The sequence below is a fragment of the Pelophylax lessonae genome (genome assembly GCF_965119305.1).
Source record: "Pelophylax lessonae genome assembly, chromosome: 7".
Lineage (NCBI taxonomy): Eukaryota > Metazoa > Chordata > Amphibia > Anura > Ranidae > Pelophylax > Pelophylax lessonae.
The window spans coordinates 211,213,472-211,231,365 of record NC_138774.1 but is presented as its reverse complement, the minus strand read 5'-3'; the positions used below and the strand labels follow the sequence as shown (position 1 = coordinate 211,231,365).

Below are 17,894 nucleotides of genomic sequence, written 5' to 3'. Positions count from 1 at the left end.
CCACCAAGAAGGCCACCTTCTGGGATAACGTAAGCAAGGGAATCTCCCTGATGTTTTCAAAGGGAGGTTTCTGCAGAACCGACAAAACCAAATTAAGATCCCAGGGCGGTAAGGGCGCGCGGACTGGTGGAGCCAGGTGCCGCACCCCCTGAATGAAATGCCGCACCAAGGAATGAGTAGCCAAGGGCTTCTGAAAGAAGATTGCTAATGCTGAAACCTGACCCTTGATGGTGCTCAAGGATAGTTTCTGCTCAACCCCCTTTTGCAGAAAAGCCAATATTCGGGTCACCGAATAGGTACGTGGAGGAAATCCCAAAGATTCGCACCATGTGCGATAATAGACCTTGCTGGAAGTCGCTTTACTTGCCTTAATTAGAGTAGGAATAACTGAAGCTGACAACCCTCTGTCCTTCAGTACCTGGGTCTCAATGGCCAGGCCATTAAAAGCAGCGACTGTAAAGCACAATGGAAGATCGGTCCTTGAGACCGCAGACCCTCCCTGAGAGGAAGTTCCCAAGGAGCGTTCGCGACTAGCATGTCCAAGTCGGCCTGACCGGCTTGACGAGGCTAGCTTAGAATTTCCAGGATAACTGGAGTTCCCTCCATCTCCATCCTGCGGAGAAATCTCAGCAGCAATCTGAGAGGAGGGAATACCTCTAATAGCTGACACTGCCTTAACAGGCCGTTCAGCGCGTCTGCTGCGTCCGCTGGAGGATCGTGGGCGCGCGTTACCAATCTCCGCGCCTCCGGGATGCTCTGAAGAAGACCCAGATGGTGAAATCCTTGGTGATTGACCTAAGTCATCACCCTGATATTGCCTGACTGGATTCGAACCAGGCTGCCCTAGAGCTACCTGGCCCAGGCAATCCGACAAAGTCTGATCGTTCTCTGTTCCCACACATTTATCCGACACCTGATTCCTATCAGGAGTGATGATTTCTCCTGGTTGAACATTAGAGACCGAAGTCACCCGGCTAGAGGCTCCTTGGTCTGTCTGCTCAACCGGATCCGATTCCTGTGGGAAACTGAGACTAATCTTTGGAAAAGGTAAAGAAAATTATCTGTTCAGGGAACGGTAACTACCGCTCCCTGTAGTACTTAAATGTTGGAAGGGAAGAATCGCACCGGTAGCAGTGATCGATGCTCGATCTAGTGCTCTGAATACCGGTGAAGACGTCCCCCCACCCTCAAGCTGGGTGGGGGCGCACCTTCAGGCTGTGTAAGCCTTAGCTTCAGGTTTGGCTGAGTCGATCTTTTGTTTGTCCGACCAGCGCTTCTTGAACCCTCCTAGAGGGGTTTTGCCCTTCCCGCTTGCTCCAGCAGAGCGAACAAACCCTTTATGGGCGGCAAAGAAAGGTCCACGCTTGTTACGAGGTCCTTTAGCTTTAGCAGCCTGTGGCAAAAAAGTGCTTTTGTCCCCAGTGGCATCCTTAATGATCTCATCTAGGGTGGCCCCAAATAGGCGATTCCCCTGAAAGGGGAGATTCGCCAAGGTCTTTTTGGAACCTAGGTCCGCTGACCAGCATTTTAACCACAGCACACGTCTGAGGATTACCGCTGACATAGATGCATGCCCTAATAGGGGGGTGGCATCCAAGGCTGCGTCACAGACAAACTGTAGTCCTTGTATAATCTGTTCCATCAAATCAGATGTTGCCTGGGGGATACCCCCCTTCAGGTCCTGGCGCACCAATCTCGCCCATTCCGTTAATGTCTGAGAAACTAGACCAATGACAATTACTGGTCTAAAGGCTGACCCTATCAGGGAAAAGATTCCCTTCCTTCCGATCCACCGAATCCTTAAAGGACGAAGCGTCCTCCACCGGAATAACCGTGGCTTTATTCAGTCTGGAAATAGGTGGATCCACCACTGGTGGTACCGTCCATTTCTTAATGAGGGATTCCTCAAATGGATAGCGTCTAGCAATGCGCTTGGAAATAGTAAAGGTACGCTTTGAATGATCCCATTCCTCTTTAATCTTATTACCAAAACACTTGGGTAAAGGAAAAACCTTCACCGTCTTGGTGCGTTTGCTAGTACCAAAGGGAATTTCCATTTCAGTTGCCTCTGCCGGTAAAACCTCAAGTCTTAAGGTTTCCCGAACCGCCACAACTAGTGCGCCCACCAATGCTTCTTCTTGTGCTATGGCGGAAGCATGAACGTCCTCCTCACTGTCTGAGGGAACTTTACCTGAGACAACAGCCCCTGCAGAGGGACCTGCAGCTGCAATGACCATCTCAGAATCTGAATATGAAGTCTCAGATGATATAGGGGTAGGCGGGGGTCGCTTTCTTGACCCCCGTTCCTGACAGGCCGTCTCCACCCGAGCCACCAAAGACTCCAAAACTGCTGTAAAAAATGCATCCATACTCTGTGCACTGGCGGGTCCCACGGCCCCCTCGAGGGAAACAGGTGGGGGTACCTGTGTGGCAGGGTCCATGATAATTCCAGATACTAACCGAAAAAAATCAATTGCCAACAAAAATAAAACTTTTTTTTTTTTTTCTTTTCAGACCCCCAGCGCCACAATGCCACTCACTGTTACCTGCTTAGGGACCCCTACAGAGCGAGAGAGAGAGATAGACCCCAAGGCTCACCACTTGATGCTCAGAGTTTCAAATGCAACCTGTTACAGCACTGTCTAGAACAGACAGGAAGTCTTTTGGCTGGCTTCCCGGGTAACAAGGAGGCAGGTCCGCCCCTCTGCACGCCTTCCGGCGTCTCCCCTAGCTCCACGAGGTGTTTGGGTCACCTCAAACATGGCCGCCCCCATGCTGGAGACACGAGGCTACGCCAATATGGCGGCCTCGTGCGATCTACCAGACAATGGCGGCGGCCTGTACAGGATAACGGCGTGTCTGGCGGCCTGCGGGAGTATCTCGACCCCACAAACTTTTACCCTAATGGTGATCAGCCTGGCCGGCGGTACCGGACCCTGGCGGGCCGTATGCGGTCCGTGGGCCGTCGGAAGGCATCTGCCTTTGCTGGAGGAATGCGATCTGGACTGCAGTATACATGTATAGACATCGCCCTGTGAACACTTCTGACAGGTAGGATACCTTATACTATCACAGTAATATTCTAGTACTGCCACTGACTTCAGTCATCTTTACAGTTTTGAAATGACATTAGATTGTCAGCTCCCAAACCAAGCCTCCTGGTTTCTTGTTCACAAAAATCACACTCAAATAGGGGGATCTGTGACATGTTATAGGATAGAGGGGAGACCCATCCTTACCATTTCAGAGAGGGGCCCGCGTTCACCACAAACCCGTCAGAGGGAAAAGGGGGAACATACTACTCACCATACCGGAACCAGGCGGGCGCCAACTCCTGACAGTACCCCTCTCCATCGGGGTGGGAGGGCTGTCGACCAATACGGACGCCGTGACTCATGGTCATTGGCGTTTAAGCGAGACGTTTAACTCACAGGGTCAGTCCCCGTCCAGTGGGACTATGTCGCGGCCGACCCAGCGCGGAGCTATGGCCTGCACGCGCTCGTAGGCTGAACTGGGGTGACCACCGGATCTCAACATCCAGCCCGTCGCCCAGTTCCAGCTTTCTTGCTTGAAGATCTCACAGGAACACTGGAGAAAAAAGCTGTCTAAAAAATCTAAGAAAAAAATCCTGCCAGGACCGAAGATCCTAGCAAGGCATCTAGGTCCTTACTCCTAACTAGACAGAAAAAAACTGATTTGCTGTAGCAGAGAGAGAGAGGATATACCCTCTGGGACTGCCCCTAAGGTGTGGCCAGAATGTTTTCTTTCCTGTCTAGTTCTACTCCTGTAGAGGGCAGCATAACCCGAGTTGTTAGTATCAACGATACAACGATGTAGTCTGTCAATGAGCGACAGAGAAATATGTGTTTATGCAAGCTTGCATTCTTGGAACCATGTAAGCATGCGTTTATGCAAATATGCATTTATGCAAACAAGTGTTCCTGAAGACATGAAAACACGTGCTTATGCAAACACGTGTCCACGCAAACATGCATCCACACAATTAGCATGTGTTTATGCAACATGCGTCTATGCAACCATGCGTCTATGCAAACACGCGGTCATGCAAACACGAAAACACGTGTCCATGCATTTATGCAATAGGAGTTTATGCAAACATGTATGTAAGCATGAGTTCATACAAACACGCGCTCATGCAAGCATGTGTTTATGCAATTAAGCAGGCATGTGTTTATGCAAACATGTTTACTATGCTGCACCAGCTCAACTGCACTTTGCCCCAAATAATTTTGCAGGATATGCCAAGCACATAGGCTCCAATGCAGCCTTAATGCTGCTTCAAAACAGCCTAAAAATAAGTTCCTGCAAACCAAATGCACGTGTTTCTGGAGACACAACTCAAAGTGCACTGATACCCGTACAAGGGTGTATTGACAGTTTGACAAGCCACTCGGATTAAGCAATAAGTTTACAAATATACCTTTATGCAGTATATAACCAAGCCTTGACTGATCACCTAGCTCTCCCATAGAAATTACCCACATTTATTATGTAGCCATGGGATGAAGATATGTATTGGATGCCTTGCTGATCCTTCAACCCTCATTGTCTACAAAAAATGACTGCCCTTCTACTTCCTGTCTATACAGGAGTAGGCCATACTGAGCAAACCTGCGCCTTCTAGTGGCTGGGGAGACACTGCAGTCCAATACTCCTGAGAAGTAAACAGGCCATGAACAGTACACTGCCCCCAGTGGCTACTGGGAGAATGGCCAGATCGATAGAATTCTTTTTTTTTTTAAGAAAAAAAAGAGAAACTGCAAAATCCAGACTTACCCTTCTTGCTGCAGAACCCTGAGCTGACAGGAGTCTAATCGCCACCCATCACGTCGGGCTCAGTCATAAAAGACATTCAGGGACTGGGTCCCCCTTAATGTGGGGTCCACTTCCCTGGACCTGTATAGCACTCTGCAGGAAAAAACATTGGAAAGAACAAACACTACACATGGTTCCATTACGCAGGTTCCAGCTCCATAAGGCTGCATTACAGGCAAACCTTGAGGAATGTTCTCTCCTATCCAATGTGGCTTGGGTACCATCCATTTTGATTGACAGCTTTTTCAAATGCATCTGACTGAAGTCCCTGATTCTTAACAGAACCGTCCAGACCTCCAAGTATGCTCCAAGAACACATGTATCACATCAGTGACCACCAGCTTACAGATACTGGCAAAAAAAAAATGAAGTACTTCCTGTGTAGGAGGGGTTATATAGGGGAGGACTTCCTGTTTGATCTGCCAGTGTCCATTCACCTTTAGGTGGCGCATAACCCACATGGTAGTTATTATGGCTGCTCTGTGTCCCGTAATGTACGATAAAGAAAAACGGCTGCTAATGTTCCAGATCCTTAGCTCTCTAACACAGCCTACAAAACGTAAAAGAAAGGAGCAGCACATCAGTGAAGTTATCACTGTTTATCCATTGCCAGTTTAGACATGTGCCATGCAAAGAAAACAAGCCTGATTGGCTCAGAGTGCTACTCATCCCTCTCCCAGTTTGAGTGTGCTGTTATCAGGATTACAAGAAGTTAACAGAGACAAAGAAAGGTATAAGCATTAATGTATGTAAAAACAAAAAAAAAAAAAAAACATTAAACATTTTTTTTAATGAATACGATATTAAATGTGGATTTTTCAATATTTGCAGGATTTCAGATTCACATTGAAATTAACCCAGATTATATCCCAGTTACCTGCACTACCCTTACAAGGGTCTCAGGGTACTTGGCAAACACATCTTGAAATGCATTAGCTGGAAGCCTCAAGATGGTGGAAGCTATGGCAGCTCTTGCTGAAACGGTCTTGTAGGGAGCTGTGTGTCCCTAAAGCAAAAAATAAGACAAAAACATACAGAGTAAGAAAACGCCACCTTAATCATCACCTTCTATACGCCAGCCTTGACTGCAAAAGTGACGGCAACCCAATGATTTGTTCTCTTGCAAATCTACAGCGGCAGCTGCTGCTGCTATCTGACACACCCAGAAGTCCTCTGTTGTGAGCTGTGGTTCAATCAGCAATCCTCAATGCACACAGGACAGACTACTGATGTAGTAGTTGGTGGGATAAACCACAACGCAGAGTGATAGACACATTACCCAACACGCCTAAAAGTAACAGATAGCATTCAGATTTTTTCATTTGAATTACCCAGATCTGTCCCAGCTTTACTTAAAGTGATTTAAAGTCTTTTTTTTAAAATAAACATGTTACAGTATACTTACCTGCTTTATGCAGTTGGTTTTGCACAGAGCAGCCCGGATCCTCCTTTTCTCAGGTTCCTCGTTGCTGCTCCTAGCCCCTCCCTCCTGTCGAGTGCCCCCACAGCAAGCAACTTGTTATGGGGGCACCCGAGCCGAGTCACAGCTCCCTGTGTCCATTGAGACATGGAGCCGTTCGGCCCCGCCCCCTCTCTCTCATGATTGGCTGACTGATTGACAGCCACGGGAGCTAATGGCGCCACAGCGGTGTCTCTGCCAATCAGTAGAGAGAGTCCCAGGCATCGCTGGACAGAGATGGGGCTCAGGTAAGTATTAGGGGGTGCTGAGGGGGCTGCTACACCCAGAAAGTTTAACTTAATGCATAGAATGCATTAAGATAAAAAAACCTTCTGACTTTACAACTCCTTTAATAGAACAGATTCAAAGCAACTATCCTCTTTTATACATATACATTTTATACATTAGTGTAACAGACATGTAAACTGTCAAACAGCATAATATACAGGCTGGGAAAGGCACTGATGTAACTTATTCATTGTGTCAGTTTTAAGACTGTATAATTATTACACTTACATAGCAAAGAAAAAAGAAAGTAATGTCTTAAATGGCTTTCTGTGCTGCCCTCTAAGACCCTTCATACATTAATCCAGGTTTTCTATTGTCCTGTAATACATAGCAGTGATTTTATTTTGTCCTGTAATAGCAGTGATCTCTAGAAGTCTCATGTAATGTGTCTCCAGTCTATAACCACTCCCTGAGACATGTCTCCAGATTCCTACAACTATTATAGCATGTTCACAATCTTCAACAAGTGCTACAAGTTAGCAGTCTCTAACCATCTCCTGCCGCATGTCTGCAGTCTTTGACAGCTTTCTGTAGCCTGCATAAACAAACTTGCCCCCAAGATACTCAGCTCTACAAGGTGGTGGCATCAGCATACACATCCAGAATAGAAAAAGTATGAAGAAGTCTAAGAATGCTGTACTCCCATCAGCCAGAATAGGAGGACAGGACAAGGAGGATAAGAGGACAGTGAAACGGCCTTAGTCCTGCTCTGGCTACTCCCACTGATGCATTTCGCCTGCCCTGGGAACTTAATCAATTATTCTCTGGGGATGGGGTGAAACACGTCAGGGGGTGCCCAGAGAGGTGCAGAGGCCATTTTGCTGTTATCCAACTATCCCAACTGATAGAAGTGTGGCGTCCATAGACCGGTTCATGCTATAGCTCTCTGTAGCATTACATTATCAAATATTATGTGTGGCCCTTTGGGAATGTCAGAGGCCACACTTGAGGCCCTATATCAAGAAAGTTGACCACCATTGCTACAAAGTGTCACTTAAGTGACAGCTCTGTCTGTTGGGGCTTTTGACATCACATCTACATTTACTGTACCCAGCAGCGGACTCGGGGCTTTTAGATGGCTACAAAAAGGGGGCTTTTATAAGTTAATAATAAGTCTAAAATATGTTAAATTATAACTAAAGACTAAAGTTTTTTTCAGTCTTGGATAGAGTAGAGATGAATTGGTACACCTGTCAGTTTTTATTGCGGTCTGTGTCCCCATACAAGAGAGATTCACCCTATTTGTCCTATTAATTGTTGACATTGAAAGTGAAAGTAAAATAAAATTACCCAAATAATGGGATGTCCCCAAAATCGTAATAGATAGGAAATCTTCCAACAGGGAAACTAGTTCTGGTGACCTGGGGGGTCCCCAATGAATTTCCCTAAAGGGGTTGTAAAGTCAGAAGGTTTTTTACCTTCATGCATTCTATACATTAACCACTTCAGCCCCGGAAGGTTTTACCCCTTAACAACCAGGCCATTTTTTGTGATTCGGCACTGCGTTGCTTTAACTGACAATTGCGCGGTCGTACGACACCATACCCAAATACAACTGATGTCCTTTTTTCCACAAATAGAGCTTTATTTTGGTGGTATTTGATCACCTCTGCAGTTTTTTGTTTTTACACTATTAACAAAAAAAGAGGTTTTTTTTTTTTTTGTCGGTAAAATAAAATCCCAAAAAGCGTATAATAATTGGTTTGCACAAAAGTTATAGCGTTTACAAACTACGGGATAGATTTATGGACTTTTTATTTAGTTATATTATTAGTAATGGCGGTGATCAGCGATTTTTATCGGGACTGAGGCATTGCAGCGGACAAATCTGACACTTTTTGGGGGACTACTGACATTAATACAGTGCTAAATAATATGCACTGTTACTGTATAAATGACACTGGCAGGGAAGGGGTTAACACTGGGGGTGATCAAGGGGGTAAATGTGTTCCCTAGATGTGCTTACTAACTGTCTTGGGGATGGATTGAACAGAGGCAGAGAGGTCAGTGATTCAGCTTAGCTAAATCAGACAATCTTTCCCTGCCTCTCTGACAGGAGAGCCGCCTTACATTGTTTACATACCAGGCGGCTCTCCTGTCAGTTTTGCCGAAGATCACGGGAGGCCAACCGCGATCGAGCCCGCTCCTCCCGTGGTCTGCCTCCCTCTGTGTCTAATCAAAGTGGGAGCGCGACTCCAGTGGCGTGCGCTGCCAAAACCGTGTGCACATAATCACTTAGATCTACAGGATTATGCGCAGCTGAGCCGCCCTGCCGTAGTAAATCTGTGTGGGGCGGTCGGCAAGTGGTTAAGATAAAAAGCCTTCTGTGTGCAGCAGCCCCCCCCCCCAATACTTACCGGAGCCCTCTCTCTATCCAGTGATGACCAGGAGTGCCTCAGTCCTATGGGACTTTCTCTCCCAATTGGCTGAGACACAGTTGCAGCGCCATTGTCTCCCGCTGCCGTCAAACTCAGCCAATCAGGAGAGGGGGGTGGGGACAAACGGCAGCTCCATGTCTGAATGGATAAACAGAGCTTCAGCTCGGCTCAGGTGCCCCAATAGCAAGCTGCTTGCTGGGGGGGCACTCAACAGGAGGGAGGGGTCAGGAGCACCAAAGAGGGACCCGAAAAGAGGAGGATCTGGGTTGTCCTGTTCAAATCCACTGCACAGAGGAGGTAAGCATAACAGTTTTTTTTTTTAAATAAGACTTTACAAGCACTTTAATTTGCAAGGAAGTGAAGGGAAATCTCCGCAATGGGACACAGATGGCAAAAAAAAAAAAAAAAATCTGACAGGGGTTATAACCCTCCCTTACTCTATCCAAAATAATAATAAGAATAAATGCCTACCTATATTTCCACCGTGTGTATGCAATATTAAAACTGCAATTATATAACTGAGCCCTCTATAAAATGTAGAAAAACTATTTTCTTAATGTGGAATAAATTGCTGGTTTACGAGAAGTGAGCTGAAGAGTTTTATTCCTCATGGAATATAAATTTCTGTATAACCAGCAGCCCGGCACAGCTAGTGATGGTAATAACGCAGCACTCCTTCTTTCCAATTTCATTTAAAATTTCGATGGTGAGAACTTGACTGACAAATATCCCCAGGGCAGAAATAATGAATGAGATTGTGCGGAGTGTAAATAGATTTCTACATTGTGCAGAATATGCAGGCTGGTACTGTGACTTCAGCTGTGACAGCTGATCACTCGTATCGGATGAGAGAAGCCTCTGTACCTGACCACAGTGACTAATGAAGAATTCCCTGAACGACATTTCTGTAAACAGTAACATGTACACCAAGATTTTCTAAAGATACAAACAGCCTTGTATTCAATAAATAATGCTAAAAGCAAATAACCAAATTGAAAGGGCATTAACACATAGCAGCCAAGCAGATTTCACTTTACCAATGTTAGAAAAGTTCAGAAATGGCTTCTGATTGGGCTCTATGGGGTTCTGCATTTGTCACTTAGGGTTCTGAACCTCACTTTTTTTGTTTTTGCTCTTAAAGGAACAATGACGCAGAGTTAAAAAAAAAAAAAAAAGTTGAAAAAGCAAGACTTAAAAAAAAACAGGATTTAAATTCACCTATTCCACTTTCTCTTCACTGTGTCTAACAGCTATAGGCACCTGAAAAATCTTCACATTTGACACTTTAGGCAGTGTCAGATGCATGGGTCCCCACCAGATGCTATGTTTTTTTTCCAGTGACCCTGATGTAACTACTGTGACCTGTAGTGACATGAGCAGAACCAGAGCACAGCGGGGGTCAGTGTAAGCACAGCAGTAGTGTGCTGAATGAAGAGAGCGAAGATTGCAAAAACAGGCAGCGGGTCAGATGAATATAAACAAGCTTCTTCTGTAGGTTGTGCTTTTTTGACAGTTTTTTTTTGTTTTAACTGTCTAGATTTGGCTGCATCCCTAGCACTGCGCAACTCCTGGCCATGACAGGCAAGAGACGTGCACCTGTGTCTACAACTTGGGTGCAGCTGGAGGGATGTGCATGGATTTTAAAAGCATTTAAAAAAATGTAGCACTGCAGTAACCCTAAATCTGTTTTTTCGAAACTGTTTAATTGTACTTTCAATTAACCACATCGGCTCCGCAAGGTTTTACCCCCTTAAAGACCAGGCGTTTTTTTTGCGATTCAGCACTGCGTTACTTTAACAATTGCGCAGTCATGTAATGCTGTACCCAAATACAATTGATGTCCTTTTTCCCCACAAATAGAGCTTTCTTTTGGTGGTATTTGATCACCTCTGCGGTCTCTAGATTTTGCGCTATAGACAAAATAAAAACATCAATTTTGAAAAAAAAAAAATAAATAAATAATAATAAATTATATATATATATATATATATATTTATTTATTTATTTTTTTCCTTACTGCTTTAAAACATTCCCAATAAAACATTTTTAAAAATCTAATTTTTTTTTTATCTGTTTAGGCCAATTTGTATTCTGCTACATATTTTTGGTAAAAAAAAATACCAAAAAGCGTATTTTAATTGGTTTGCGCAAAAGTTATAGCGTTTACAAACTACGGGATCGATTTCTGGACTTTTTATATGTTTTGTTTTTATTAGTAATGGCGGCTGTGACAGTGGCGGGTATCAGACCCCTGGCCTTCTCATCCAACTCATGACCAAAGACCAGGCAACCTCACACCCTGCCGTCACTTGCGTAACAATGCCACCCGGCACACAGATTGTCCAGCTTGAGGGACCACAATCTAGATGCCAGCAGGCTGAGAGCGATGGTCACCGGGCTAATTAAACCATTAACCCTTTTTTCTGCCACCACCTCTACGTTATGATGAGCCCAGAGGACGCTCGTAATTTTAGAAATACCAATTATGACTTTAGAATAATCATCTGTAACACACACTGTCACCTCAGACAGGAATGTTCAGGGGATTTATCCTATACAGTAGCGCTCTTCCAAGAGGCAGGTTCTTTGGTTAGCTTGCGTTAAGAGCTTAGAGACAAAATTAACACTTTTCAAAATAAGGTTTAATTATAAAAAAGGTTAAAATTGGTGCAAATAAAAATATTTACAGAAAAATGGGTTACAAAGAAATAGAGACACAATTCAGCAATTTAGAGGAATAGATAAAGAAGTACAAATGTAAATACTTGCATTCAAAAGTCCTTGTATTATCAGAGGTTCAAAGCTGAGCCTGTGTGATCGGTTCTTCCCTTGAGCGATGTTACTGCTTGATGTTAAAAATGAGAACTGAGAGCTCCATCAGCTTCTCTCTTTTTCTGTGACCCGCAGGGGGTGTCACCAGAAGTACTTGACCAATAAACACTGGGGCCAAGGGCGGCCCGGAGGCTCATAAACTGCTAAGGAACCTCCCGTTTAGACAGATTTTATAACAGAATTCATATCTTGAAATATGTAATGGTTACATTCTTGAAACTGATATTTTATTGTACGGCATTGAATTTCACATCCATGGACACCAAACACAGGTTATCTCGTAATAACCTCTGCCCTGTAAGGCATCTGACCGCTAGCTTGTCTTCCCTAGGAGCGAACGTGATCATGTATGATCTTAATTTGGCATTCAAATATATACTTTCTAGAGACATATCTTGGCTGTGTTTACAATTATGAATTTGTGTGTGAATGTATTACAGTTCTAATGACCATCTGGCTGTGTGTTATTTATGACCCAGCCTGGTCAGTCTTAATGGCTTGCTCGTTTATGGCTTTGCTCAGATTACGACATAGCTCTGGCCAGGAAGAAATATATCGGCTAGGATTTCTGTCTGCTGCTGAGATAAGGGTTGTTTGAAGTCGGCTCGCCTACATTCCTAAGGTAATTGATTAAGGTAGGGGAGGGGGGGGGTCGCTTTGTGAGTGAGGGGTCGTTTCAAACTGTCATGGCAGAGCTCGGAAACCAACATGTTACTTTCGTAGCCCACGGCAGGATATCATTACAGCGGCGACCAGCGATATTTAGCGGGACTGCGACATTGCGGTGAACAGATCAGACCCCTGACATTTTTGACACTTTTTGGGGACCAGTGACATTAATACAGTAATCAGTGCTAAATAATATGCACAGTTACTGTATAAATGACACTGGCAGGGAAGGGGTTTGCACTGGGGGGTGTTCAAGGGGTTAAATGCAAGCCTAAATGTGCTTTCTAACTGGTGAGGGGGGCTCTGGGACAGGCACACAGAGATCGGTGTTTCAGCTTAGCTGAAACACAAGATCTCACTGTGCCTGTGTGACAGAAGACCCGCCTGCTTTGTTTACATAGGCAGACGGCTCTCCTGTTAGTTTCTGTGAAGATCGCGGGAGGCCGGCGGTGATCGTGCCCGCTCCTCCCGCGGTCTGGCTCCCACTGTGTCTAATCATGCACGCCTCTGTGCATGTGTCATTACATTGCATGCAAGAACAGCATCAGTGCTAAAATATGAAACTCTACCATGCTGTTGGAATTCTTGCTGCAGCATAAATCAAAAGTGTTGTACATTTTTAGCGTGGTCTGACTATTCATGCTCTGTGTGCAGAGTATGCTTTGACTGTGTGCTTTTCTTTGGCTGTGCCTATGTGCTTTTCTTTGGCTGGGCATGTGTGCAGTTGGTCTGTTTGCTGTGAATGTTAAAGTGGTATTTTTGGAGGGGGGAGTAAGCAATGAGAAAGAGCATGCTCAATTGGCCTAAAAATTTAATAGATGTATAGCACCCTCCTAGGCAGGTGCTAGTGAGAGGGTAGAGATTTTGGCTCAGTCTGCCTATCAGAGGAGCAGCAGGGAAATCTATATTTTCTTTCTGCCTACCAGAGAGCAGGATCTGTGAGTTAGGTCTGCTCAGTGTGCGATTCATTGAGTCTAGATAGTGTTTCCACACTGGTCCAACAGGGAGGCATGTTGGACAGTGGGAGGAAACCTGACCAATGGGTACACAGGCTTTTATACAGTCCCGGTAAATGGTAGAGACTGGCTGTCTCGGTGCATTATGGGATACTGTATAAAAGCCAGGAGCACATGTGCTGCGGGGTCTTTGGCTAGTGAGCAGAGTCCCAGACGGAGGGTGGTGGCTGTCTCCTCCTCTGTAGCAGTAGCACGCGGACACAGGCAGCCGGCCTGGGGACTAGGAGGAAAGGAACTTAACTAAGAGGTTCAGGAGAACTGACTGGAAGGGTTGAGACAGTGGAGACCCTAGAAAAACAGTATCGTGAGTACAGGAGATCGTGTCTAGGGGCCTGACCTGAAGGGGGCCACCCCCGATGTAGGATAGTCAGAGGACGGGTGTCAGTCTGTGGAGTGAAAGGGGATACTAGGCAGGTATCCTGAAGATAATCCATCCAACGAAGTTGTCTGAACAGAGACTTGACTTAAATTCATCTAGTGGCAAGGTGAATTTGCAGCCTGGCTGCATCTCAAGATAGGAGTCCTCATCCAATGTGAATAGTTCGATTTGGAGTATCCAACTATTCCCTTCTACTGTCCCTATTTAAAATAAAACATGAAAAACAACTACAAACCCCTGGACTGATCATTGACTGAGCCAAAGAACTAAAGTGTTAATTTGTGGATGCCAATGTTGCCAATGGTAACCCGAGAGTGTATTATCCAGCAGTCCTCAAGAGGGCAGTGCAACAGATGCAAAAAAACCTTCAAATGTTTGCTGGGAAACAGGGATTGCTCCTTTCTTTTTATAATAAACAGGGTGTCTAATATTCTTATTTAACAAATAATAATTTATTAGAGGTTGTAAACTTGACTATTTCCAAACCATGGTTCCCTCTGAAAAAGAGACTAGTTAAGTAACAATGCATTAAAAAAAAAAAAAAAAAAACTTTTTTTGCACCAGACTATTCTGAAATGAATAAATAAATGATTTTATTACTCCTACTAAGCAGTAAATGGAAAGAAAAGATTGCACTATAGGAGAAAGAATAATAAACTTACAGTGATGACATCCAGAATACTGAGCAGGCTGTGCACACTGTCTCCAGCTAAGACCTCCTTCACCACCATCTCATTCCCATCCTGAAAACCAGAAGCATACGAGAAGTCAGACAAGAAGTCTGATGTGATGTCAGATAATAAAACTCATTGTCACAAATTTTCCAATAATTTAAAACTATTGATAAACTGGACAATTTAAGGTGTACTGTAGACAAACTATTTTATTATTATTATTTTTTCGTTTTTGATAGAGTAGGGAAGGGTTAGACCCCCTGCCAAGTTTTTATTTCAGTCTCTGTCCTCATTGGAGAGATTTACCCCCTCTATTTATATGGTTGACCATTGGCACCGAGAATGAAAGTAAAGGGAATCCCAAAATGTTATAGTTGTCCCCAGAACTTGAGGTAAAGGGAATTTTCCAATAGGGAGAACTATATAAAAAGGGTAACTCCCCAGACTTTTGGGGATTTCCTCTAACTTACTATTGTGTGTATGGGACATAAATCTCCCAAATGGAACAGACACCAAATATATATCTTTGCTGGGGTTTTAACATTTCTCTATTCTGCCAAAAACATTAAAAGAATGTTTTGGTTAAAAATACATTTTACTTAATGCATTTTGGATCTGCCTGAAGTTCAGCTTTTTTAAATTCTTTTTATTGCATTTTAAAGTTGCTGTTAAAATATAAAGTAAAAGTACAAAAATTACCAAAACAGTGCAAAAATGAAGAAAAGCACCTTACAGGGCCTACTTCCTGTACATACTCTACTACAATATAATAATAAGAAGAATAAGTTAAGGAAGAAGGGTGCACTGATATGTGAATAGCTGCAACTGAGTAATGTAAAAGTCTTGTGTAAAAATAAATAGTGCGCTTATTCAATATGTGAAAAAACATTTAAAAGTGATATAGTGAATTAACCTATAACAGATTAAATTATATATGACCACATAAAATATGTTCCAGTTTCAAATTCAAAGAATCATATCCAGAAGCAATATATAGTGGAAAATAAATGTTCATACAAATGGTGAAATAAATAGAAATCCAGTAATTCTATAAATGAAGAAAAAACTCTTCCAACACTCCTCCAACAGTGTTTCAAATAAACATAGGTGAAAAATAACAAGTGATGTGAAAGGTCCAAAAAATTCAATCAAGGTGAACGTGACTGGAACATCCCTCCACCTGGTGAAATTCCTCCTTACCCGGCGGAAAAAGGTAAGTGCGTTAAGTATAAACCAGCTGTTACAACATGTATGTATCCTGATATTGAACACCTCCAATCGTGCACAGACCACCGGTGCCGAACAAGAAACTTAGCCTCTTACCAAATCTAGAAGGAAAGTTGGCTCAACAATCGCTGATGTAAAGCTGAAGCCTTGCTCCCTCCTCCTTCAATCAGGATAAATAGCTTTCTGCTCCCACGGTGTGTCTCCGATATACATAAAAAATATATGGAGGCTAATAGTGCATTACCTTCAGTGATGTTTATTCATGCAAAAAAATTGCACATTTTCCCATTCTCAGTCGAAGTCCTATTGGAGGAAATGCGTCAGCAGGGGAGGCGTGCCGTCATTACGTCACTCGCGGTCCGGGCTGCAGCCGGACGTGAGTCTTATTAGAAATTCTCTCTGCTTGAATCCTATGTATCATCTGTAATCATCCTGTAAAACGTAAGTGCAATTTTTTTACATGAATAAACATCACTGAAGGTAATGCACTATTAGCCTCCATATATTTTTTATGTATATCGGAGACACACCGTGGGAGCAGAAAGCTATTTATCCTGATTGAAGGAGGAGGGAGCAAGGCTTCAGCTTTACATCAGCGATTGTTGAGCCAACTTTCCTTCTAGATTTAGTAAGAGGCTAAGTTTGCTTGTTCTGCACCGGTGGTCTGTGCACGATTGGAGGTGTTCAATATCAGGATACATACATGTTGTAACAGCTGGATTATACTTAACGCACTTACCTTTTTCCGCCGGGTAAGGAGGAATTTCACCAGGTGGAGGGATATTCCAGTCACGTTCACCTTAATTGAATTTTTTGGACCTTTCACATCACTTGTTATTTATCACCTATGTTTATTTGAAACACTGTTGGAGGAGTGTTGGAAGAGTTTTTTCTTCATTTATAGAATTACTGGATTTCTATTTATTTCACCATTTGTATGAACATTTATTTTCCACTATATATTGCTTCTGGATATGATTCTTTGAATGTGAAACTGGAACATATTTTATGTGGTCATATATAATAATAAGCCTACCCCCATCCCCTTTTCCCCCTCTGCAGTAATTCTTGGTCCAATATTTGTCAAGATAAAGTTCCCATTTACACAGAAAAGGACCTCGCCACCTGGAGTTAAGTTTTAGGTCACTTTCACACTTGTGCAACTTTAAAAGCCGTGCAACTTGACAGGACTTTGATGCAACTTTTTGGTCCAAAGTCTCATGACAAGTCGCACAACTGTGAAAGGAGCCTTAATGTAGAAATACTTTCTGAAAGATATTAAAATACTCACAAAAGCAGGATTTGGGGATACACAAAGGAGGTGCAAGAAGTTTACATTTAGTGACCGGCAGTACTTTTCTGAAAAAAGTACCAAAAGGCACAAAACAATCTTAAGCCACACACTACTCATCAGATGCTGGTTTTCGAGCATGTCCCTTCAACAAAAGTCGGTCATTAGACTGGCTTCTGTCAGACAGACAGCTGTACACACGGACTGAAAGTTGGCCTGTTCAGCAGGAACTGGCCAATTTTCGGACAGTATGTACCAAGCTTTAGACTTGCAGCATTCCCCTGTCTCACTTCATTTCTCACTTTCATGAGGACAACTGACTTATTGTAGAAGAAAACTGCTAATTGATTGTCCAATCAATCTTTTTTGTAGAAGAGATTTGGTCTTAAAAAGTAAAAGAAAAAAACACTGTAGTGTTTCTTACACTTTCTTGTATGCAGACTTCCAGCATCCCATCTTGCACTACATATATACTGTTATCCAGCTGTCCTGGCCGAAAGATATATTCGCCTTCATGAAGCTGGACAAATACCATGTGTTTACAGAGCTCCAGGAAAAGAGGCTTTTCAAAGTGCCCTAATACCCTGCAGGACAGGAGAGAAAACACAGAATGGGGTTACTCTAAGACAGATGGGGTATAACACATGCATAACTAAAATCTAGCCCCATTTTTTTGCACATAATTAAATGAGAATTGTCTTGATTACGCTGGTCCCACAGATAAGCATTATTGCTCTCTGTGTTCATTGTGGGATCTGCAGTGTCCAGTGTGTCTTCTACTGTGCCAATGAGCAGAGTAGGGCTTAAAACTTGGGAATACAATCACCCATCTTTCCACCACACCT

At 43.6% G+C, this 17,894-nt stretch overlaps 1 protein-coding gene across 1 annotated transcript in view; it reads right to left on the bottom strand.

Moving 5' to 3' along the window:
• The window catches only part of PNPLA7 (patatin like domain 7, lysophospholipase), a 733,226-nt gene that overhangs the window by 543,252 nt on the left and 172,080 nt on the right, over window positions 1–17,894 (bottom strand). The window contains exons 8-10 of the mRNA XM_082263919.1: window positions 17,474–17,633; window positions 14,520–14,600; window positions 5,714–5,842 (exon numbers count right to left, since the gene is read on the bottom strand). Of these exons, the coding sequence (XP_082120045.1) occupies window positions 5,714–5,842; window positions 14,520–14,600; window positions 17,474–17,633 (370 nt within the window). The remainder of the gene's footprint in view (window positions 1–5,713; window positions 5,843–14,519; window positions 14,601–17,473; window positions 17,634–17,894) is intronic.